The sequence below is a fragment of the Bemisia tabaci genome, chromosome 10, assembly GCF_918797505.1.
Source record: "Bemisia tabaci chromosome 10, PGI_BMITA_v3".
In the NCBI taxonomy this organism is placed as follows: domain Eukaryota; kingdom Metazoa; phylum Arthropoda; class Insecta; order Hemiptera; family Aleyrodidae; genus Bemisia; species Bemisia tabaci.
This window is the reverse complement of record NC_092802.1, coordinates 17,731,195-17,756,170: the sequence shown is the minus strand read 5'-3', so window position 1 is coordinate 17,756,170 and position 24,976 is coordinate 17,731,195. Positions and strand designations below refer to the sequence as shown.

The 24,976-nt window shown below is 39.9% G+C and overlaps 2 protein-coding genes across 3 annotated transcripts in view; both read left to right on the top strand.

The window, feature by feature from the left end:
- Nucleotides 1-1,278: 1,278 nt before the first annotated feature.
- Nucleotides 1,279-15,372, top strand: LOC109033407 (phenoloxidase-activating factor 2). 2 transcript variants are annotated; one of them, XM_072304884.1, is made up of 7 exons: nucleotides 1,279-1,551; nucleotides 3,763-4,086; nucleotides 4,851-5,008; nucleotides 5,774-5,927; nucleotides 7,997-8,271; nucleotides 10,769-10,932; nucleotides 13,002-15,372. In XM_072304884.1, exons 1-7 carry the CDS (start codon nucleotides 1,310-1,312, stop codon nucleotides 13,161-13,163), a joined length of 1,479 nt encoding a protein of 492 aa, XP_072160985.1. In that variant the 5' UTR covers nucleotides 1,279-1,309; the 3' UTR covers nucleotides 13,164-15,372. The 2 variants fall into 2 exon arrangements, with proteins under 2 accessions (XP_072160985.1, XP_018901550.2); XM_019046005.2 differs by lacking the exon at nucleotides 7,997-8,271 and adding an exon at nucleotides 7,289-7,563.
- Nucleotides 15,373-20,673: 5,301 nt separating this feature from the next.
- LOC109033375 (phenoloxidase-activating factor 2) overlaps nucleotides 20,674-24,976 on the top strand; it is a 30,007-nt gene continuing 25,704 nt past the window's right edge. The window contains exon 1 of the mRNA XM_019045962.2: nucleotides 20,674-20,814. The gene's annotated coding sequence lies outside the window, so the exon portion shown is untranslated. The remainder of the gene's footprint in view (nucleotides 20,815-24,976) is intronic.

Genomic DNA, 24,976 nt, shown 5'->3' with positions numbered 1-24,976 from the left:
CATGGACCATTTATATATGTTTTAGATTAACCGCAGTTAAACAGTCTGTACTGCGTGCTCTCTATTGCAACAGAAATGCCGAAAAATAAATGAATTTCTAGACGAAAAACTTCATCGTCCGTAGTGCTGTCATTGCCTAGTTGCAACTATATCAGCTGGATGGATGTCCATGTTGCATAGCCGAAAAATTGGAGGCACTCGATGTGACTTCGGTGCAATGCCTCGATGCGCCTGTATGTAAGTAACTCTGTAGCTGGTGCTGCTCAATAGATTCCCGTGTTGTATATCCGAAATTTCGAATATGTGCTTAGATTGGATTCATCATTTAAAAGTAAGCGATAAAGTAAAACGGTCCAATTTCCCCCTTGATGCCTATGCAATATGCTAAACACCCCAAATCAGTTTCACATTAAAACCAGTCAATACCTACCGGTAATTCAAAATCCTCAAAAAATAGAAATTAAATTTTTGTGCAAAATTTCGGCCCAATCCAAAAAAAAACTCACTAGGTACCTATTAATACTCCAAAGAAAAAATAATAAAAATAAAATGAGACATCCAAAACATATGATGGCAGTGCCGTGTGGATTCATCATTTAATGGCCTGGATACACGCTCAAATTTCCATCAATTTCCGATCAAATGGTGAATGGTGCGCACCGTCTACCATCAAATTTTTGCGGCCTGCAAACATTTGACCGCCTTTTGCGTCATCATTTTGATCGGAAAATCGACGGAAATTTGAGCGTGTATCTAGATCTTAAAAGTAAGCACTGGAAAAAAAGGAAAAAAACACATTGGATCTAGAGTCCAGACTCTTAAAAACATCGACAAGAAAAAGTACTCTTGATTCGATCAGAATTTAGCTTAAATCAAGAACCAAGCCTCTTAATTTGAGCGAATTTCCTTTTGATTTAAGCTTAGATCTGATTGAATCGAGAGTATTTTTTCTTGTCAATGTTTTCAAGAGTCTGGACTCTAGATCCAATGTGTTTTTTTCCAGTGTACCTACTAATAATCAAAATAAAAAAAATAAAATGAGACATCCAAAACATATGATGGCAGTACCGTTTGGATTCATCATTTAAAAGTAAGCGATAAAGTAAAACGGGCCAATTTCCCCCTTGATACCTATGCAATATGCTAAACACCCCAAATCAGTTTCACATTAAAACCGGTCAATCTCTACCGTGATTCAAAATCCAATGATTTTACCGGCGAATCGGCAACGCCGCGCCGCGACGGTCAAGTCGTCCGGCGAATCGGCGTCGGCGTCGCCGCGAGTGTCAGTCGTGGAAGCTCGGCCGCGATGAAGCTCCATGCTGCGCTGGTGACCGGTTTCTTGTGCGTGATCGCGTGCGGGGCCCAGCGGCGGGCCGGGGCCGGCGGGCCCCGCGGGAGGGCCTCCTCCCCCGCGCCCCCGCCCCTCGTCCAGCGGATCGAGACGTCCCGAGGGACCTGCGAGTGCGTGCCCTACTACGACTGCGACGCCGGCAACACCGTCGACACCACCATCTTCAAGCTCCGCGCCAGGCGTCAGATCGAGGAGCGGTAAGTTCTCTGCTTTCCCTAAAGAGTACACTGAAAAAAAAATCTCGTTGTATGTACTAAGAAAAGGGTAAAAATACCAAGAATGGACCACTAGACAAGGTACGAATTTTAGCATTCTGATAAATGTTTCTTAACCAAAATTTCACGTAAAACACGATGCGCACAACGAAAATTACCGAAATCAACTCCTTACGAAGATATTTAATGATTCTTGATGCGTGAATTCAAACCACCCGCTCATGAAAACTCAATACTCTACGCGATTCACGTCGCATGCTAAACGTGATCATGACAGTCTGTGCGATATAAAAATCTGGCAACCGCGATCTTGATGCTTTGACTCAGCTATAGCAAATTGCTTAAAGTTTGAACAACACATGATGAGAAATGAACACTGCTCGATTGAGAAGATCGCCGAAACCGTTGTAGTGCGCGATTTGACTAACGTAGAGCTTTGAGTTTCTTGTGAGCGGGCAGTTCAAAATTCTTGTAACCAATGTGAAATAAAATCGTTAATTTCTTCGTTAGGAGTTGGTTTCAGTAATTTTCATTACGCGAGTCGTGTTCTACGTGAAATTCTGGTTGAGAAACATGTATCAGAATCCTTTAACTTGTACCTTGTCAAATAGTCCATTCAGGGTTCTATTTGGACGTATTTCTTTCAAACGGAACTAAGCGCCAATTTGAGTTTCTTTTGAGGAATTTAGAATCTCGGATAGCGCGTTCTGTCAAACGGAACTAAGCGCTATGGAAAACCATTGCGAGGATAGGACGGAATAAGCCGGACGCCCGATTCCGCCGCCAATCCAAGCCTCCCTCTACCATCCTCACCCTATGGCGCTTAGGTCCGTTTGATAGAAATACGTCCATTTGATCCCAGTTTTTTCTTGGTAAAATTACCATTTATGGAATTGGTAATTTTACCGAGAAATCTCGGTAAAATTATTGAACTTTCTCGGAAATTTTACTGGACCTTGGTCAAAACGCCAATATTTTTTATCGACTGTGGTAGAATTGCCGAGATAAAATGACAAAGTTACCGGGAATTGATTATCAATAAAAGTGGTATTCTTACCTGAAAAAAAACAGTAAAAATACCGGTTTTTAGGTAAGCTTACTAGTCTGTTTGGTAAAATTACCAATAATTGGTAAAAAAAGTGAGATGGTACCTAAAGGTACCGACAGACCATGGTAAAAACGCCGAGAATTTTTTTTCAGTGTAGATGCAAAATTCAATTCCACGCAGTGCTCCCATTCCGTGTCTGTCAAAAGTTCTGGGAAACGGAGCTTTTTTGTTCCAATATCTCCCATTCCATGACCTTCAAAAGTTCCGGGATTCATATTAAATTTGTTCAAAAGTTCCTAGAAAGTTCCGGAAAATGCAAAAGTTCCCAGAAAGTTCCGGAAAACGCAAAAGATCTTAGAAAGTTCCGGAAAATGCAAAAGATCCTAGAATGTTCCGGAATATGCAGAAGAACGTTTAGGAAATTTTAAAAGTTCCAGGAAAAATCCAGGTAAATCTCAAGAGTTATAAGCAATTCGGGACTAGTTTTGGGGGATGGGAGCACCGATTCTACGGAGTGAAATTTCATGAAATTTTATTCGAAGCATAATTTCATCTTGCTGAAAGAGTCTCACAAAATTTCATCAAATTGTATTCTGATCGCAAAATATTGCGATTTTTTCGTTGGAAAATGCTCCTTATAAATCCTATCGTCGGGATATGCAGCTGGCTGTGGCTTTATCGCCATCGGCTATGAAAGGCTGTAAGAAATTTTATAGCCGGCAATAGAAGCTGTAGGAAATCTTACAGCTGAGTGGAGGTCTATAGCATTTTGGAACACAGATCCTATACTGCCAATTTTTACCAGGGAGCTGTTTGGCCATGATGTCGAATACGATGTCATTTTTGACGCATGTATACGACTTTATTGATTCATTGTCTGACATTAAAATTTTCAATAGTGCGGGTTAAATTGCTCTAAAAATTTGATTAAACAAGACAAACTGCGAAGAGTTAAGTTTAAGAGGACTTCGGACAGAATCTGATGGAAATTTTCATGCAGAATGTTTTAAACATACCTTCAGATTATCTAATTTATTCATGAGAATATTTTTCTGCCAAGATTCCTTATCTTTGGACAAAGATGATTTTCGTTAATTGCCGAATAAATCGTCTAGTTCACCCTGATTACTCACTTTGTTTGCCAGACCCGAGCAATGTACGGGATTGAATGTATGCTGTCTGGTGGACAAAAATACCAACAGTAACAACGGTGGCGGTAACAGTAACAATGGTGGCAACAATAACAGTGGTGGAAACAACAATTCCAACGGTGCCAACAGCAACAATGGTGCTAACGGCAATAATAACGAAAATGGAAACAACAACAACGGTGGAAACACTAATAATGGCAATGGTGAGCCTCAGAACCCGAACTCCACTCCCACACCGTGCATTTGCCTGGCCGCCTATCAGTGTGGTAAAAACGACTCGGAAGTTTTCCAAGCTGGAAAAGGCATCATAAAACCAAGGTAAGCCAAAAGAAATTTTTTTTTAAATTCGGATAAATCAATAAGTCACTTAAAAAGAAAAAGAAAAAGAAGAAGAAGAAGAAGAAGAAAAGTATCTTACATATACTTTGATTTTAACACAATTTCTGTCTCCTAGCTTCTTCACGATTAAATTACGAACAATTTCTTAAAGTGCTATCATGTGGAAGGTATCAGGTTTAAAAGTCACATGCTAAACTAATTCTGCAATTTTTAACCATTTTATACAGATCAACGTGTTAGCGATAGGTAAGTTTGGCAATGCTGCAAAGATTTTAGCACTTGGTGCTTGATTTTGGAATTAAGCGATATAAAGGCTTTACTGGAAATTTCATCCCTAAAATCCGGTATATATATTTTGGTATTTCACGAAAAAAATAGACAGGGGTAATCCCCTGAAATTGTGATGCTACCCCATTTTGATCGATGATACTGGCATTTCCAATTAATTGTGGTAGCACCGCAACAGTTGGGTTACTAACCATAATTTATTGGGATAATGCTACACTTTTAAGCTCCCTACTCAAGTTGGATCCTAAAACCTCTAGGTGCCTATTTTTTTCCGTGTTTCTTGAAAAAATTGAATTTTTTTGCCTCCACCTGCAAATTTTTAGATATGATTAAATAATATTTAAATTGAACACTTCGATGCGATCTCATTTTTCGGAGGTTCCAGTCTAAGAACGACAGTCTGAACAGTTTGGAATGTTATTTCGTCTTTTTATTTTATCACTTCATTTCATCAGAATACCTTGTGAGAAGGATGAGGTACTTTGCTGTCATCCAAGTTTTGCAGGTGGCTTTAGCCCCACTCCCCCTTCGCCAACTCCTGATGGAGGACTGAGGACCTGTGGCACCCGTAATAAGAACATCGACTTCAGCATCAATCGAATTCAAACAGGAGGTAGGCGTATAATACTCAGCGATAAGTTTCTAAAAGCAATAAGTTATTTCCATTCGATGAAAATTAATTGAAGCCTCTTTTCCGATATCATTTCACGTATCGCTCCTCTGAAATAATAGTACATCTCCATTTTCACATGATCTACGGAAAGCTTAGAGTTAGACGGAGAACACTGCCGTGCTAAGGAAGAACGCCGTATGAGCCTTCAGACGTTGCCAAGTTTCCTTCGATAAAAACCGAATTTACTAGGAAAATTGTGAATATGTTTCTCCGAAGTTTTGAGGCAATTTTATACTCAATTTAATCTAAAATATCTGAAAATTTCAAAGAGAAATATGCATGACTGTCGTTCAAAATACATGTTTTATCGAGGGAAATTTGGCAACTCTCGAATTTTCATTCGGCGTTCTTCCTTAGCACGGCAGAGTATACCTCATACAGAAAATTAGAGTATACTTTTCGATGTTCAATTGCGTCTTAGCCTTGTTGAAATTTGTCCTAACTCAATCGGTACATCTGCCAGGCAACTGATCTCATACAAACGTGATATTTATATCAACGCCTTGATGCAATCATTTCTGCTGGAGTGCTGCCGGTGTTGCATACCTAATAAAATGAAGGCTCGCTGAATTCTTTCGCACGCAAGAAGACGCGTATAGTGGGTGTTAGGCTGGAATGAAGTCCTCCGTTCTAAACACACATTTTGCCCTGCTGAGTCACATTTCATCGGACATATTACCTACTTTAGCACTTTGTTTTCGATAGGTGATGGGTTGACCAACTTCGGCGAGTATCCATGGACGTTGGTAATACTGAAGTCAGAGACCCTAGCCGACGGATCCGTCACCAATAATGCTTTCCTTTGCGGTGCATCGCTCATCCAGCCATCAGTCGCCATAACGGCTGCTCATTGCGTCCAGTGAGTACATCTTTCATGAATTATTAAGAAATCAGAGCAAATCAACGGTTCAGAAAGTCATGATGACGAAACTTTTTAATTTTACTGGAAAACTACGTTTCTTCGAAACCAGGTAGCTCCTTTAGCGACAGGGTCATACTTCATTTTTTCTTTGGAAAACTGGTCAAAGTAATTTCTTGAAAACCTGCTCCTTGATTTTTCTCCTCAGTTACCAGATTACTCCGTAAAGATTTCAAAGCATAGAGTCGTAATGTAAATGGCAGAGCTGGCGCCATGTTCTGCTCGATGAGTTCCGAGCCCGGTGTGCGCCGAGTTCGGGTCACTTTTTCGATACATGTTCGATCCATAATGGCGGTGTGGAATACGTGGTGATTCCTATCTTCTTTGTTTACATCGGATGGCCGGGTACCCGTGTATCGCAAACAATCGATTATGTATCGAAAAAGTGACCCGGCGTCACACAGGAGTCTCGGAATTCGGGACCTGGAAAATGCTTAAAAGTGGCGCCAGCTCACCCACTTACATTACGACTCTATGTACTTTATGATTTCAAGCCATGAAGTTAGCGTTATTATATGACACAACAAAAGAGAAGCGGAAATTAAATAAAGCCTCATTCTCTGCGATTTTGAATAATCTCCAAGCAACGTACAATATCCTTCGTCCCAAAAGGCTTTATGAGGCCCAAAATAGGTGAAGAAATCAGAAATGGATCCTCCAGCAGCCACACTATCACTAAAAAGTACTCCACCCTCTGATAGTTATTACTTCAAGTCCGACTTTTTTCCCTTCATGATGCCGTGCTAAGGAAGGACGCCGTATGAACATTCGAGAGTTGCCAAATCTCCTTGGATAAAATGTTCATTTTTGAGGAAATAAGCTATGGAAATATGTCCTTGAAATCATCAGACACTTCAGATCAAATCACGAACAAAATTATCTAAGAAACTGGCAGGAAAATATTCAAAAATTTTTCTGAAAATTAGTGATTTACCAGAGGAAATTTGGCAACGCCTGAAGGCTCATACGGCGTTTTTCCTTAGCACGGCAGCTTGGTCACACGGAAAAAAAATAAATGTTGATTTCGCATTTATACTGTTAAAAAGATGTCCGACAAGTTTCAAATGCTGATTTTACAATACAAAAATGCTAACATCTATATTATACAGCTACAAGCAAATCTTGAAGCACGTTTTGCGAGTACGGACGATAGGTTACGTTAGCATTTGTTAATATGTAAAATCAGCATTTGAAAACTTGTCGAACATCTTTTTAACAGTATAAATGCTAAATCAACATTAATTTCTTTCCGTATGCACATTGCCTGCTGGAATAACTTGAATTTCCATGCTGGTTTTCAGTAACGTGCGAGGCTCGGATTTGAAGGTGCGAGCTGGCGAATGGGACACACGGCAGAACAACGCGGCCGAAATCCTACCCTACCAGGAGCAGCGGGTGGCTGAGGTGATACTCCACCCCCGATTCAACAACGGCACCCTCCACAACGACGTGGCTCTCCTCAAACTGACCGCCCCCTTCACCCTCGCTGATAACGTCGGTCTTGTCTGCCTCCCCGGCGAAAGCTCCCCTGACCCTGCTAGCTGTATCGCTACCGGCTGGGGCAAGGACGCCTTCTGTAAGTTCTGTAATGTAACCAAAGACTTAAAGACGGAGTGCTCGTATCTAAAGCACGGGGAGAAAGTGAAGCCTGGTTTGGCGCTGGGTGCTTGTGTGAGTGTGTAAATGAGCGGGGAATCCGAACCAAGCCACATCAGCTATTGCCAAATTTAATGGGGCAATTTAATTTTTTACATGAAAACGGTTGTGCGGATTTTTGTGCAAATTTCTATGAATTTTCTCCATAATACAAAGCAAATTCCTTAAAATTTTCAAAGGAATCCGCACAAACGTTCTCCCGTAAAAAATCAAATTCCCCTGCTAAATTTGATAACAGCTGATGAGGTTTGGTTCCTTTCTGTTTGACGCGGTCCAAATGCTAAATCAACATTTAATGTCTTTCCGTGCACATTGCCTGCTGGAGTAACTTGAATTTCCATGTTGGTTTTCAGTAACGTGCGAGGCTCGGACTTGAAGGTGCGAGCTGGCGAATGGGACACACGGCAGAACAACGCGGCCGAAATCCTACCCTACCAGGAGCAGCGGGTGGCTGAGGTGATCCTCCACCCCCGATTCAACAACGGCACCCTCCACAACGACGTGGCTCTCCTCAAATTGACCGCCCCCTTCACCCTCGCTGATAACGTCGGTCTTGTCTGCCTCCCCGGCGAAAGCTCTCCTGATCCTGCTAGCTGTATCGCTACCGGCTGGGGCAAGGACGCCTTCTGTAAGTTCTGTAATGTAACCTCCCGCCTGCGAGGCAATATTGTTTTAACCAAAGTCTGCACTGACAAAAACTCCGGTCTTGGAAACCGTACTTACGAGCTATGAAGACACACCGTCCGCGTTCCAGGCTCAGAGTCCGAAAGTTCCGGATTTAGTACACGGAGAAATCGAAGCTACGGCTCCAGCACCCGGAAGTTTCGGTCTTTGAGCCCGGAACGGACGGTATGTCTATACAACCCGTAACTTTTATTCTTTCAGTGTGCACCGAATATATAGTGACTTGAAATTGGACTGCATCTTACAAATTCAGATTTCCAGGAAATCCGTAAGAACGCTTATGGGAAAGTAATGGTACATACGTTGTTCTTAAATTAGACTAAACCAGAAATTGCAGTTCCTAATTGCAAAGTTTAGTCCATTAGTTGTTGAAAAGATTTTCTCTAGAACTAAAAATAAAATCCCTGGAATAAAAAAAAGTTCCTGCTTGATATGCTGCCGTGCTATAAAAACGCCGTAGTAACATTCGAGTGTTGCCGAATTTCTCCTGTTAAACATTTATATTTTAAGAAATCATGCATATTTTTCTTAAAATGAACGCATATTTTCCAATACATCATAGATAGTTTCCACTTATAAATGAAAATCATCAAACTTCTGACTTCTGCAAATTCTCCATCAGCAAGAATGCAGCAGTACGAGTACCCTGGTAAAAATTGGCAGTAGAATCTGTGTTCCAAAATACCATAGACCTACAGCCGGCGTAAGATTTCCAATAGCTTCTATAGCCGGCTACACAATTTCTTATAGCCTTTTATAGCCGATGGCGACTAAGCAACAGCCAGGCGATAAAGTGTATGCTAAACGTTACTAATTACGGATGCTATAGGACTTAGTGAGTTTTTGGAATACTGCTCTCTTCTTGGGCCGTAGTGTCTTGATTTATTTTGCGAGGAAAGCTCCGTACTTTTGATGGATTCCTGCCATTACTATTATATTACAGCTACTTCAGTTTCGTATGATACTGTGCAATACCTCCGGTGTGAAATAGTTGCTTCAAGCGCCGTGGCAGGCGGGCAGCCAGCGCGAAACACGCATTGGCGCCTACAAACCTAACAGGGATACTTCACGGGTTGCGCAATGCGTGAAGTATCCCTGTTAGGTTTGTATGCGCCAGTGCGTCGCCGCTCCGCTTTGTGTTAGGCTCTAATATTTAATCAGGCGGAGTCAGCGTTATTCAACTCATGATTTTGAAATGTTTGCACATCCTGTAAGGATTATTCTCATTTTAATTGATGAAAAAAAAATATGTATTGAAGGAAAATATAATGTGTGTTTTGTAAATATTAAGGTGGTTCCGTATCAAACTTAATGATTTTCAAAGCACACGAATTTCCACACAATTTCTGATAGCCTTTTATAATCGATGGCAAAAAAGCAACAGCTAGGCGATAAAGTGTAAAGCCCGGCGATAGGAACTATAGCCCGGCTGCATAATTTTTTATCGCTTCGTATAGCCCGGCCGTATGATTTTCTCCGCATTCTACAGCCAGCTATATGATTTTCTGTAGCCTTCTTTAGCCGGCTATAAGAATTCCTATGGTATTTTGAAACGCAGCTCTCATCGCCAATTTTTACCAGGGTAGGCACATATCCACATGCTGAGTTCTGAGAAAAGATGTATATGCAATAACTTTGGACTCCTATCAAAATGCGGAGAGGGAAGCGTCAATATTCGGATGAAAAGGAAGATTAAGAGGAAAAAAAATGAGAGGAAAGAAAATAATAAGAAGAGGAAGGAGAAAAAGAGGATGGAGAAAAAGAGGGCAAATATGCGAGGAAAAAGAAATCCTCTCAATTGAGAATTTGAAGGTGTCTGATATTTGATGAATTTTGTGTTCATAAAAGAAAATTACTGAGTGAACTGAACACGAGGATATCCTTGGTCCATAAATTGAACATTTATTGGAGGATGTATGAAAAATTATCCAATGTTCTTAAAAACTCGTGTTTAAATGGGAAATGCAGCCATATGACGTCACTAAACGGGGCATTTTCTCACTTTGAAATCTATTTTTATACTGTTTCCCACATCCGAAAAAATTAAAAAACAAATACTGCGAAATCAGCTCTTTATGCGCTCTTAGATGAAGCAATAAAAATGATCCCCATTCTTCTTTCTCTGCTTCTTTCTCCCCCTTTTCTTTCAATTTCTTCTTCTTCTGCTGTTTCTCCCTCATCCTCTTCTTTAACTTCTTTGTCTTCTTCTTCTTTATATTGTTCTTCTTTTGCGTTCTTCTTGCTCTGCTTCTCATCTTCCATTCTTTTTGTTATTCTTCTTATTCCCTTCCGTTCTTCTTCCTTTTCTTCTTTCCTGTCTTCTTCTTCTTCTTCCTCTACTCCTCCCTCTTCGTCTGTTTAGTCCTCAAGTCATGCAAAAATCCCCTCCAGGTATTATTTATATCTGCTCGTTTGATTCAACAACGTGATCGTGATTGCAGCCAGTGACGCGAAGTATCAAAACGTGATGAAGCAAGTTTCGTTGCCGTACGTTGCCCCGGGCGAGTGCCAATCCAAGCTCCGCAAAACTCGACTCGGAAATCACTTTATTTTGGACAAGAGTTTCAACTGCGCCGGAGGAATCTCCAATGAGGACACGTGCCAGGTAACCGGACGTCTCAACGTCATTTCCTCCTTAGAAAAAAAAGAACAAAAAAATCGCAAAATCGGACTATTTTCTTCCAGTCGAATAAGGAAATCAGCGAAAAAATCATTTCAGTGGTGAAACCTGTGGGAAAAAATAAAAAAATAATAGCTCTCATTAATTATGATCAGTGGCGTGGCGTGAATAATCGATCATCGATATCTCGCCATTTGAAACTATGGTAAAGAATCGATTACTAAGGTGTTCGCTGCGAACACCCTGATAATCGATCTTTTTTCATAGGTTTAAATGGCATAACAATCGATATATCGCAATTCACGCCACGCCACTGATTATGATGTATGTACAGTCGGAATGGGCCACCGGACGATACAGACCTAAACTGCCGTGCTAAGAAAAAACATCGTATGAACCTTTAGACGTTGCCGAATCTTCCACGATCAAAGATTAATTTTTGAGGAAAGTTGTGTTTTTCCCCCTTGAGACTCTCAGATATTTTATATCAAAATGCGAGAAAAATTATCTTAAAAACTATGTGAAAAATTTTGCAGAATTTTCCTAGTAAAGTCATTCCTTATCGAAAGAAATATGGCAACGTCTGAAGGCTCATACGGCGTTCTTCCTCAGCACGGCAATAAGCACTGCATTACATTTATTCCACTCAAAACATTACGCTCTACGCAGAAAAAAAATTACACGATGAAATGTCCGCGACTGTTGAGGAGGAGGTGGTATTTTTAATTGACTTTAATTAAATAGAAAAAACACATTGACGTCAGTGGCGTGGCGTGGGATCGACGATCGATATTTCCCCATTTGAAGCTGTGGTAAAGAATCGATTACGTTGTTCCTTGCGAACAACCTCCTTATTGATCCTTTTCCCCTAGGTTTAAATGGTAGGTAAATCGATGTATCGCAAAGCACACCACGCATACTGTTTGACGTCTTGCACAGTTTTTTGATTTAGTACATATTGCAATGAGGAAATCCATATTTCTAGCTCGACCAAAAAGAAACCTCTATTTGCATCGGGAAACTAATGCCACGTTCCTGTTTCTGAAATGAGCCAGACATATAATAGTTTCTACTTGGAAAAGTGTAATTTGCGTTTCATTGGATCAGTGTTGACTGTTCAGTGGATGACAACATCTTCATGTGGAGTTGATCTCTGAAATTTTCGGGCATTAATTTAATCGCTCTCCAAAAAAATTTCCGAAGAGGAAAAATTTAACGTTGTTTTCAAATTCGTACCCTGTTTGGTGGCCAACATTTCGAACAACCGAAGATAGTAAATTTTTGTATGCATGGATAACTAAGCAAATTTTCCAGGAGGGGCAATGGAGAATTTTCTGCTTACGACCCAGCATTCACAGCAAAAAAAACATTTCTAGGGAGATTTTCTTTTAAGTCCACCCCACGAGAATTAATTTTCCATACACGGCAATTTGAAATATTAAAGAGCAAAATGTGTTACGTTCTTTGTGCTTAGTTTTGGTATTTCTTCTCTTAAAAACGGTGAAAATTCGGAGCTCTGGTCCCCATAAAAATCGGTAAATCGTTCGATTATAAATGCGTAAAACACGTACTACATACAGAATATGAACTGTGTATAATACGGTGTAAATTGTACAAGAACAAATAGTTGTCCTACACGGAAAAAAAGTGTTAGGGGTGGTCCCCGAAAATTGTGGTACCACCCCAATTTGTTGGATGATAGGTATGGACATTTTCAGTAATGTTGGTAGTACCGCAACATTTTGGTTATTTACCTAATTTATTCGGGGACTACCACAACTAATGGGAAATATCCAAGTTTGGACTTGACTCCTGCCTCTTTTCTTCGAGTAATTTTCGTAGTTTTTCGTGTTGTTTGCCATTCTTTTTTGAGATTTTTTGTTGTAGTTTTCCTTTTTTATATTTTTTATTTTAGTTGAATTTTTTTCTCGACATAACGGATTTATAATTGAACGATATTTGTATTCCGATGCTATGCCATCAAATCATGCTGCAAACCGAGTGTAAAAAATCTCAGGTGACCCACTGACCGTGAACGACCGTTTTGTTGGCAGGGCGACGGAGGTGGACCTCTTTCCTGCATAGTGTCCGGCGACGAGCGGTTCTACCTGATCGGAATCACGTCTTGGGGCATCGGCTGCGGGACCGACAACGTCCCCGGGGTCTACACCAACGTCAGGCTCTTCTCCGACTGGATCTCCTCGCATCTCGAATGAATCAGCTTTCAATTCCATCAAATCTCACATCACCGTCATCATATCTTATCACAAGCAGGCCATAAGCTCATAAGCACAAACTTCTAGCCAAATGCAAGATGTACATGAAACCGCAGTTTGACGAGCTGGTATACTGTTTGACAAACCGAAGAACCGTTTGACAAACCGAGGTACTGTTTGACAAACCGAGGTTCTGTTTGACAAACCGAGGTACTGTTTGACAAACTGAGGTACTGTTTGACAAACCGAGGTACTGTTTGACAAACCGAAGTACTGTTTGACAAACCAAAGTACGGTTTGACGAACCGAGGTACGGTTTGGCGAACAAAATAGAGCGGATGACCCAGAAAAAGCGTGCAGCTCGTATGATTGAAGCTACTTTGCCAACGTAGAATCATACGGACTTATTGATATATAATCTGGAGGCCAAGGCCCGATGTCTCTCCTCGAACACTAGGGAAACATATTGACGGTGAAACCCCCAAACTATGGAACTCAGTTTGTGACGTCGTAGACTTCCTGTCATACATTACTTTTTAATTGGGAAACTATTCGACGTCAATCTTAAAAATTTCCGTGGTTTTTCCTCTCTGTGCGATAAAAATTCTGTAAAAACTTCACGGGATGATATTGATTCGTTCTCCTTCCAACAAATAAAATGGGAGTGGAGTTTCTAAAACACCACGAACTAGATACTTAGTCTGGGAGTTTCACCATCAATATAGGATCTCGTACATAGAAAACGGGGCAAACTCATATTTTTGGTGATCACGTAGAAGCGCTTTGATTTCTGTGCTATGTACATAAAAATGCTTTAAAAAAGCTAGATGTGAGTGCAAAAGCATTAAAGGTCACCCTCGGGTCATACTAAGGGTAACCCGCCCCAGACATCTAAAATAGCTGTGTTGAGGTATCTCAAAAACTTGCAGTAGGTATTGCAAATTATGTATGATCAATAGCGAAGTTTTATTTTTAAAATGATCTCTAAGTCTTTTTTAGATTTAATCCACTCAAAAAACAAGCTTTGGCTGTCCGTAGTTTTAATTTTAAATTTACTCTTGATTCACTTAAATTATGATAATTTTATCTTCATACCTCATTGCCTCATCATGACAACAGGGAAAAGAGGGTCCCTTTGGGAGCGAGGAATTATTAACAAGATGTATAAGCTGCTTTCCACGAAATAATTACGTAAGGTCCCCCCCCCCCCATTTGTAGACCTCCCTCTCCATGTCACTGATTATATCAGTGGGAATCTATCTTTGTAACTCTACCTCAGTGTGCAGCTTTAACAGAATCCGAAAATTGTCCCATCTACGAGAGCTTTGTGTGAGCCTAGGAGTTAATTTTAAACTGTAAAATCGGGTTTCAACAAATGAATAGTAATCTCAAGATCGCAAGTCTGCCGCTTTTTTAAGAAGTCCAAAGTAGCCACAAACTTCCATTTAGTGTTGTTTTGACGTTTTCAGTGTCGTTCATGCGGGCATGCAATTTGACACAAATCAAAAGCTACTCTGTGATTTAATGGCGCTTAACGCTATTTATTATATTGTTACGTAAAAATATAGTGTTAATATGAAGTGCATTGACATCAAATCTACGATCCTTCCATTGTGTTTTACACCCCCTCGAGCAGTGACGTGGCTTGAATTGCGATATATCGATTGTTATGCCATTTAAACCTATGGTAAAGAATTGATTATTAAGGTGTTCGCTGCGAACATCCTGTTAATCGATCCTTTTCCATAGGTTTAAATGGCGTAACAGTCGATCAATCGCAAAGCACGCCACGCCACTGCCCTCGAGTAAAGAATCATTCGATTCTGGAATGGGTATGGCCATTCAGAATCAAACGCAGCCAGAACTGCATCTTTTCCTCAACGAAAAAAGTAATCTTGCCCTTTTTGAGGGTCATTTGGACGTATTTCTGTCGAAGGGAAGTATGTGCATTAAGACATGCGCCCTGAGACCCATAAGAATACATGCATAACAGGGCTCACGTCATAATGCACATAGTTCCGTTTAACAGAAATACGTCCATTTATAAGTTTATCAAAATGCAGACGGGAAAGGTTTCGCCGGTTATTTCGTGCTTATTTTTAATATTCTATCTTAATTTGACCTTTACATTGATTGAGCCATGTATGCCGACGATAAGAAAAAATAAAAAAGAGGAAAAATTAACGCAATAAAATAAAATAAATCAGTGTTTCCTGTATTATTTCACTGTATCACATTAGATTTAGCATAACGATAGCTGAGATCGAAGAACCTCAATTGTGACGTTGCTATTTTCCGCTCTTGTTTTTTTCCCCCTTTAGAAACCTAACCTTCTCAAGATACCCTCAGGTAAATACACGAGAATAAAATAGACTGCATTTTGCAATTTGGAGCTATAGATTCCGGCTCATCTGAAAAAACACTTATACGCTTAGGGAAACTAATGGCACATACGTTGTTTTAAAACCGGGCTAGAATTTATAGTTCCAAATTGCAAAATGTAGTCCAAATCAGGTATATAAAGGTTTCTGTGGTTATATGGCGAGACCTTCAAGAGCTTGTTTTTTAGGTAAAAATACGGCTGTAGATTTTCTTGTATAAAATTACTTTAAAAAGTATCCGCGGTTAAAGTTGGAAATGGTTGGATTGTGTGGTATGTTGTAAATGTGTGGACATTTCGTCCATATCATCCAACAACCCTGGATTTTTTTTGTAATTTTTCATTTTCTATAATTTCTTCACAATCGTTTTTGTTTATCCAAGTTTGTCTTTACGGCTCCCATCTTAAATTTTTTGGGAAAATAATTTTTTTTTTTTTTTTTTTTATGAATTTTGGCGATGGTTATCGACTCAACCCCATTTGACTATTTCCCTCAATTCTTAAAGCTAAATTCACCCATAACCCAAGAATATCAAAATCTCGAATCAATGGGGGATTTCAGAAGGTTTCGGAGGGTCCTGGGTCGTGGAACTTTTAGGGTAAAAGCTTGATGAAGATGCTATCCTCCATGCACTGTTGTTGAGCGTAAAATAATCAAATTAGTTAATAGCAAGTGGCAAGTTCCTTTTTTTCTTTTTTTTCCATCCAGGGCTTAGTTTTTAAAAAGTTCGAAAAAATTCTCAGAAACCAATGCCGAACATCCTGGAGCTTCTTTGAGTCCTTTTTCGACTTGCAAGTTCGATATTCTTGAGGCCATGGATGAATTCGTCGCCTATCTGACATGAGGGCGTAACTACACTCTGCAATGAACCCTGTCTTCCACACAATTCAATGTCTTCTTGGGCTCATCTCAATTTATAGTTACGCCCTTATGTCAGGAGGACACAGAATTCAGCTCTCAAAAACTAGAGCTTAGCAATTTTGTAAAAGCTCATAACCTTCACCAAAATTCAGAGAAGCCTGTGATTTTTTCGAACATTCGGTGATTATATTCAAACTGAGGGCTCTTCTGAAAAAAAACTTTACCAAGGAAAAAATAATAATTTTGACCCATGAAACACACTCCTGTAGTAGTCTGTATGTATAACCCTAGGGAAATTGGGTCACGCTTTCCAAAATCTAGCTGGCTTTATCTCCCACGTACAACAAACCCATCACATGAGGTTTTAAATTTCAAAATCTGGGAAAATGCGACAGGTGATGCTAAGACTGTGTGGCTGTGTCCCATATTTTTGGAGGGATCCGAATGTTTCAGAATACAAACTGAAGCGCCTCCTGCGAAAAAGTGCCGAGTCTGATTAGTTTTCGAAATTGAGTTTTTGACGGAAAAGTAATTCTTTTTCGCCCCCTGTGTAGTTTTTCTTGTCCGCTGAAATCTTTTCCTCACAATCGGCACCTTTCCAAAATAAGCGCATCAATTCTTGTCTTGAAGATAAAATTGAAGTTCATAGGAAATTTCTCAATATATAGCCCATTAAAGGCACCAGGCTTAGGGTGGCATGAAACGTAAGAAAGAAATGAAAGATTGGAAATTTCAGTGAAATATTTCATGAAATTTCACGCGGCTGTGAGAGATTTCATATTTTTCAGGGGCTAGAGTATGCAACTCGCACACAAACACACAAAAATAGAGGAAAGTCACATTTTTTTACATTTTGCGGAAGATGAAGAGGAACCGGTATTTTTCTAGATCTTCCATGAATTTCTAAAATTTCATGAAATATTTCTCGTGAAATTTGTGCAAATATAATCGTATAATTTAAATAGTCTCATGACCCATTTTCAATTTTAAAACATTTTATTATTAAAGTTAAAATTTTAATGAAGTTTCCATATTTTTATACGTGTTTTAACTAAATTTTATTAATTTTGAGTATTTGGGTTCATTCTCGGCGAGGAACACCATGCACAATCTTGACAACATATAATGGTGTTCACCGAATTTCCGCTCTTCACATGGGGATTATCCAAAATTAAAATTCCCTGTGCGATTTGTCAGCCGTGCGAAAGTCGCGTTAAAACATATGTACGGAAATCCCCCCGCTGACACGACGCACAGTGGATCGAGTCAATCAGAGAAGTCGCACATGAAATTGTTGACTAAAACTGCAAATTTTAACGATTATCTCGTCAGATTTTAAACTCCAAGGGGTGTGTCTGGAAAAAATGTCACGAGGAAGCCAATGGAATAACTTTTAGAACCTCAAAGTTTTGTTTTAACGGAGTTATAAGCGTTTAAAGTTTCCGAAATTTGTCCGACCTGACCTGTTGACTCGATCCATTGTGCGACGGTGACGCGACGGCTAGGCTGGAAAACACCGTACGACGACGACTTGGTCAGGATGCGTCACACGATCAGCTTGGACCGCTCTTCCGGGCTATGGAAGAACGTCGTATAAGCCACCAGACGTTGCCAAATTTTTTTCGAAAATCACGAATTTTCAGCAAAATTTGCGAACATTTCCCTTCCGATTTTCCGGGGGGTTTCGTTCTTTATTTGCTCCAAAAAGTCCGAAAGTTTCAAGGAAAAATATTCATAGCTCTCTACATCAATAAATATTTTCTGAGAGGAAATTTGGCAACACTCAAATGCTCTTACGGCGTTTTTACTAACCAAGGCAGTGTTGTGCGCTGTTCTGAACCCTCTCCGTGACCACTTGGATCAGCATGGCACCCGGCGCACAGTGGAACGATGAGGTCAGAAATGAAATTTTTGACTGAAATTGCGACGTTTTATGTTGATTTCGTCATAACTTCAATTTCAAGGGGTGTTTCTAAATGAAAATTTTATGGAAATACCAAAAGAACCACTCTTAAACTTTTTCGTTTCATATTTTCGAAGGTATAAGCTTTCAAATTTTTCAAATTTTGTCCGACTTTTCTCATCAACTCATTCCGATGTGCGGCGTCCGTCTTAAACTCGTTTTTCCTGGGTCTCCTGCCGCGGTGTGAACTTGAAATGCAAATTCACACCGAGCGCACAGACAGGGGTCCAACTCGTAAAGTTTATAAACTCCATAAATCGATTTACAAATGTAGCAGCGAGTTGAAAAACGAGCCAACTCGTATATCGAAAGCTAAGGAACAGCACCACCTGACTGAAAATTTTGGCGAAAATGAGTTAGCGACTTTGCCTTGTCAGTATTATATAAAAGACGCAAGCTAGTGTTTTTAGTTACTTCCCAATTCCAGATGAGAGCGCTGTAAAACCGCTATACTTTATGGAAAAATTGCTAATCTAACCTCAAAATTACAAAAATGACGAAGTCTTTTCTTTGTCCTGCAAACTCGTCAATTTGCAAATACGCAGTATTGTTCCTTAGCCATCAATATGTACTTTTTTCTTTTATAAAATTCATATTTAGCTTTACAGAAAAATGCTCTTTGACCCTGTGACAGAATCGGATCTTAGAATTCCCAACACATATCATAAGAGCGCGTGTTAGAAATTGGAGCATGAAAAGCTAAAGAAAAGGGACTCAGGGGAAAAAAACTCCTTCAATTAATCGGTTATGCAATTTGATCTCCGGAGAGTTAAAATAGTTGCTTGAGGTCGAGGAAATCTTTCGACAACGGTGCATGGTGCAGCATGACACCAGGGGCCGAACTTTGTCGGTTCTTCGACCGTACTTAAATATACTTAGGACGGTTCTCGACTGCACTTAAGTCTGGCTTAGCGCTTCTGATTGGCTGGTGGTGCGGTTCGAACTCATGGATGGATGTTGCACTCCGTGTGAAAAGTCCGACAAAATTCGGCCCCTGCTATTATTAGATTGCGATTGGGACATATTCATGCATGTTCCCTAGAGACCAGCTCCAATTCCTTTCCTTAGAGATATCCCGTTTGGTTTTCATTGTGAATAAAGGAGATGTGAGGAGGTCATAGTTTTCATGAAACAAACATTTTCGAATCTGGAATAATCCTACTGTATAACTTCGGAAGTTGATACTTGCAAGTGATTGAAAACTTTTGCTACTAGAAGATTTGCAAAATTAAGAAGAAAAAAATCGGTGTGATTTCGCAAATATATTGGTAGATACAAGCTTTTCTCAAAGTTTTTTTTAAGCATGAACTTTATTCCTTCGTATTTTCTATTTATTATACCCGCCAATCATTTGAATTCCTAACGAGAATCTTTTTTGAAAATCGTAATCATGAATTTTACTCGAGCCTCGTAAAAATTGTTTTAAAAAGCACCCTTAAATTGCCCTAAGTCATAATACATACCATACGCGGTTTTTCTTAGAAAAGAAACTATTCAAGGGGCAACTTTTAATACGGCCCAAAAATCGGACATCGCCAGTGAGAACTCATATTCATCGGCTATGCAATTTGATCTCTGGCGAGTTAAAATAATTGCTTGAGGTGAAAGTAAACTGTCAAAAACGGTGGAAAACGGGGCGGCACCTCCAATGACCTCTCTTTGTCAGGCATCGCTGATGAAAACTCCTTCAATTCATCGGCTATGCAATTTGATCTCCGGAGAGTTAAAATAGTTGCTCGGATTCCACAACGGTGGAAAGGCGCGCGAAGCGGCACCTCCGTTGAGTTCTCTTTCTCGAGCATCGCGATCAAAAACTCCTTCAATTCATCGGCTCTGCAATTTTATCTCCGGAGAGTTAAAATAGTTGCTTGAAGTTCCTCTTCGTTTTTCGTTGCCTTTTCGGCGGCCAACTAAGGCAATTTTTCCGAATAATTTGTGGGTAATGGTGGAAATGGTGTCATTAGTCATAAAATAAGTGGTGGAGGGGGGGGGGATCTTTTCGTTCTGTCAGGTACATAGAAGTGGATGAGCTTTTCACATTGTATATGGGCTGATTATATCATTCGGCCGAAAAAACCCTCATGCCAGGAGCGGTTAAAGAAATTTTGCACGCATGCTATATATTTGTATCAAAATCATTTGTATCAAAATCGCGATACATTCTCCGGTCAAATCGCAACTTAAAGCGATCACTACTACTTGGGTCTAGCACATTAACTGACGAATAAAATTCTATCTTTGAAACTTTGGTCCACAATATGCTCTTCCTAGCAGCAGCAACAGCGCGGCAGAACTGATCCAGCCTCATGATGTCAAATCGAAGACGACTCGATCTATCGCTACGCGACCTATCGAAGCTCGTTCAGCGGCAATTTTCGATCGCACTGCCGCGTGAGCCGGTCTCGTATCATTCGCCAGCACACCGCATCGCTCATCAGATAGTAAGGTTAGTAAGCATTTTCGCTCTGACTCCCTAGCCGTTCTCGAAACTTTCCGTCTCAATGACATTCAACCCCCACCACTGACTCGATCAGGTGACAATTGTCAGGTGTAGGTCAGGTCTTTCAAGCCAGTCGCTTGTTTATGAGACTAGTGAGACAATCAGTGAACAACTTGATCCCTGATGGAACTCTGGGAAAACGTCACAATTAAGCGCTACAAACCATGCTCCCTTATCAACATTTTATGTAAAATACTATGGACGAATTGAAATTTTTCACATTGATCTCACAGAGGAAAAAATACTGTTTTTGTGCGTACGTCAATTGGATTGCATTTTGCAAAAAGGAACCACTAGCATTCCAATGTTGCTAAGATTGTGCAACTTTGTTTACCTTGCAAGTATAAACTGATAATCTAAACAAGTTTATTCTTTACTCCCAATTTACTATGAATTAAGACGAAAATTACATTTTTAAATGTAAATGTTTACATTATTTCAGTATTTATTTGCAGAGCTTGTAAGCTGCACAATCCTAGCAACACTGGAATGCTTGTGGTTCCTTTTTGCAAAATGCAATCCAATTGACACTTCTGGGTCGCGAGAAACCAAATTCTTTTCGAGTGAAATTCAGGGTTTAAATAATTAAGAGTGCTTTACAATGGTAGAATTGAGGGGCTTGGAGGACAAGGCGCTTAAGGGCAGTTTTCGAAAAAATTGAGATACTAGTGATTTCAACTAAATCTAGGTTTGAAAGAAATTCTATGAAAAATTCAATGATCAAATCCGATTTTTAAGCATCGATATGTGAGTTTGAACTTTCCTTCCCCCATATACGGCTTCACGTAATTTAGAAACTTTAGACACGCTTTTCTCGAAATAGCAAAATCTACACTTATGCGCCTTGATCTCCAAGGCCCCTCAATTCTCCTTTGGGACGTGACTTTCTCTTGAAAAGATTAGGAGAACTTCCTATCAGTAGAGAAAGAAAATTGCGTCTGTAAAAGAAAGCTATAATTATTTGTCAGGGTCTTATAATATTTTTTGATTCAATGGCGAATTTTTGACTTGAGCTGATTATGGTTTTCAGCGAGCGGAAAGTTTGAATTTGCAGTTAATTGTGTTAATTAATAAAAATTGCAATTCCTCGCTCATAAGTTAATTTTAGAAGTTTGCTTTACGTTCAACGTGTTTTGTCTGAAAGTTTGATAATGAAACATATAGCCTGCACAGCCGTGCTGAGGATAAACGCCGTATAAACATTCAAGAGTTGACAAATTTCCTCTGAGACAAATTTCCTCAAAATATGCTAATTTAACCACCCCCGTGCTGGTTGAATTAGATTTGCACTATCGTAAAATGTACGTTTGAAACACGTCGGACATACTTTTCAACAATTTCATTGTTAAATCAGTAATCAATTCATTCCGTGTAGCTGATGTGGCTTGGTTCCTTTCTGCTTAACGTGGTCCATTTTTAGCCTCATAATTTCACTCTCTAGGAACTCGATAAAATCTCGAAGCGTTACGTCTCAGGCGTGCGCGGTATCAAGGAAAAAGTGATTTAAAATAGCTGTCTTCCTAATCAATGCCGTTTTAGACTGATCGTTGCGTTGCGTTGGTTTTCGCGTCGCGTCGCGTCGTGTCGCGCGCCTCGTCTCGTCGGATTGAAACTTATCGATAGAAATGACTTGATTATATAGAACTCGATAGCATTTCGTACGGGAGATAAACAGACGCATCAACTACCCCTCCCCCTCCTCCCGCCCCCCCCCCCCCACGAATGACCCACATCCCGATCCGACCTTCGTGAACTTTTCTTAAATTGAGAACTCGAAGATTGGCACTGGACTTTGTTCGGAGACTTAAACGCGCGGGTATAACAATAGGCGATGCTTCTGAGGGAAGCCTTCCTTCTCTAATGCAGTATAATGCTAATGATTAATACATATATTATTCTACCTCTCCATCTCTATTGCTAATAACTGTTAAATATCTTCTTCTTATCTATTAATTTAATATATTTAAGTGCTGTTTTGTATGTACAGCACTTTAAATATTACTAATTATATTCTTATATATGTATGTATATATTATTCTACCTCTCCTTCTCTATTGCTCATAACTGTGAAATATCTTCTTTTTCATCTATTAATTTAATATATTTAAGTGCTGTTCTGTATGCACAGCTTTTAAATATTGCTATATCTCTGAGGGATTTTCTCTGCCGTGCTAAGGAAAAACGCTGTATGAGTCTCACACGTTGCCAAGTTTCCTCCGATAAATAAGAATTTACTGCGGAAATCGTGAAAATTATTTTCAAACAGTTTCATACAATTTTTTACGCAATTAAATCTAAAATATAAGACAATTTCAAGGGAAAATATGGACGAATGTTGTCAAAAATACATGTTTTATCAAGGGAAATTTGGCAACTCTCGAGTGTTCATACGGCGTTTTTCCTTAGCACGGTACACTGGCCCGGGATAAGGAAAAGCACTACGACTCATGTTCTATCATCAAAATTTGACGCAGAGCATGATGGGTACGTCGCGTCGGACCGTCGGTGATTTCTAAAATCAACCCTAAATGAAAAACCAGCGGGCTAATTTGTTATGACTCATTCAGGGTGTCCCAAAAGTCCGGTTCACTCCCTCTAAAATTTTACTTCGGTCTTATTTTGAAATGAAACTTAGGGAATATTTATGGGAAAATGTAAGCTACTTTCAAGGTACCCAAAATGTTCGAGGGCTCCCCACAGAGAGAACAGCGGACCCCTATTTTTTTACAAATGACTGACCCCCTCCCCTTATTGTGACTCCTCAATCGAGAGAGGATGAAAACAGACACTTTTTGGCGCAAACTGTGGGTCACTTTTTAGGTCTTTGACATAATGGTTTTTGGCAGTTGGTCTAGGTTTATTACAGGGCAAAAATGTCGGCACAAAAAAAAATACGATACATGGTCTGGTAGTTTCACCAACAATATTCATAATTTTAGTGCGAAATTTAATTTCCATTAGAATCATGCCAAAACGTAGTCTCTTTGAGTAGGAAAGAAAACGGCTTCGTTTTTCAGACTGACTGAGCTGACCGATCGTTAAATCGTGAGCTCCATGTTGAACATACATATCGACGGTGTAGTCTGCGGTGTTAAAAAATCTCCGCTCTTATTTTATTTTTTTAAAAGAGAACAAATCGATGTCGTTCCTTGAAGTTTTCGCAGAATATTTTTCGTACATAGAAGAAAAATCGTGACAGTTTTTAAGAATAGCCTTTGAGTATTTTTCCATTTCAAAAATAAAGTCTGATGGGAAGTCTACAACGTCGCAAACCGATATACGTGGTTGCGAACTTACACCTTCGATATGTTTTAGATTTAAAGATGGTTCATTTCATGGAAGATTTGCCTACAAATAGGCTTAAGCGCGTGTACCGTTTTTCCGCAGCGCTCTTGGCGTTTGGCAAGTTCATCCACGATGCAGGTTGAATTAAGGAGAAGACAGGTGGGCCCCTTCCTCCCATTCTGATATCACCCATTGGCTTTAAGATGAGACCAATCTGAGTGGAGGGACGTCTGAGTAGATAGGGTTTATGAGAAGAATGACGATTGAATCGTTGACTACAGAAATGTTGCTTACCTAATTCATGATGAGCCCTGGTCGGCGAGTTAACTGGCAGACTTGGAGGCGCATCAGAAAATGAGCATGTTATCTTTCTGCATTTTTCGATTCAATTACGCGAGTAGCCACAGCCAACGAGATGGGCTCAACCGCGAGCAGTGAGCTTGGCAAACCTTGAACTTCCAGCTGATGAATGCTTCAATTAAAAACTTACTTTGTCCATTAATCACCTCGCACAAGCGGATAGAATTGAAGATTCAGGATCAAAACACATCGACGATTTAAGTACGCGGGTCGGTGGTAGCAGTGGCGTGGCGTGCTTTGCGATATATCGATTGCTTTTCCATTTAAACCCATGAGAAAGGATCGATAGACAGGGCGTTCGCAGCGAACACCTTAATAATCGATTCTTTACCATAGCTTCAAATGGGGAAATATCGATATATATCGAATCACGCCACGCCACTGGGTGGTAGCTGTTAAAAGTTGGCAACAATTCTCTCATATCGTCACCTGCCGGCCCAAGTATCACAAGCGCATCAGTGGC

What these genes read in the sequence shown, in the direction of transcription:
- LOC109033407 (XM_072304884.1), top strand. Translation starts at nt 1,310, where the DNA reads ATGAAGCTCCATGCTGCGCTGGTGACCGGTTTCTTGTGCGTGATCGCG. An exon ending in AAAGGCATCATAAAACCAAG is followed by an intron (nt 4,087 to 4,850) that starts GTAAGCCAAAAG and finishes TCATTTCATCAG; the next exon opens with AATACCTTGTGAGAAGGATG. An exon ending in CTGGGGCAAGGACGCCTTCT is followed by an intron (nt 8,272 to 10,768) that starts GTAAGTTCTGTA and finishes TCGTGATTGCAG; the next exon opens with CCAGTGACGCGAAGTATCAA.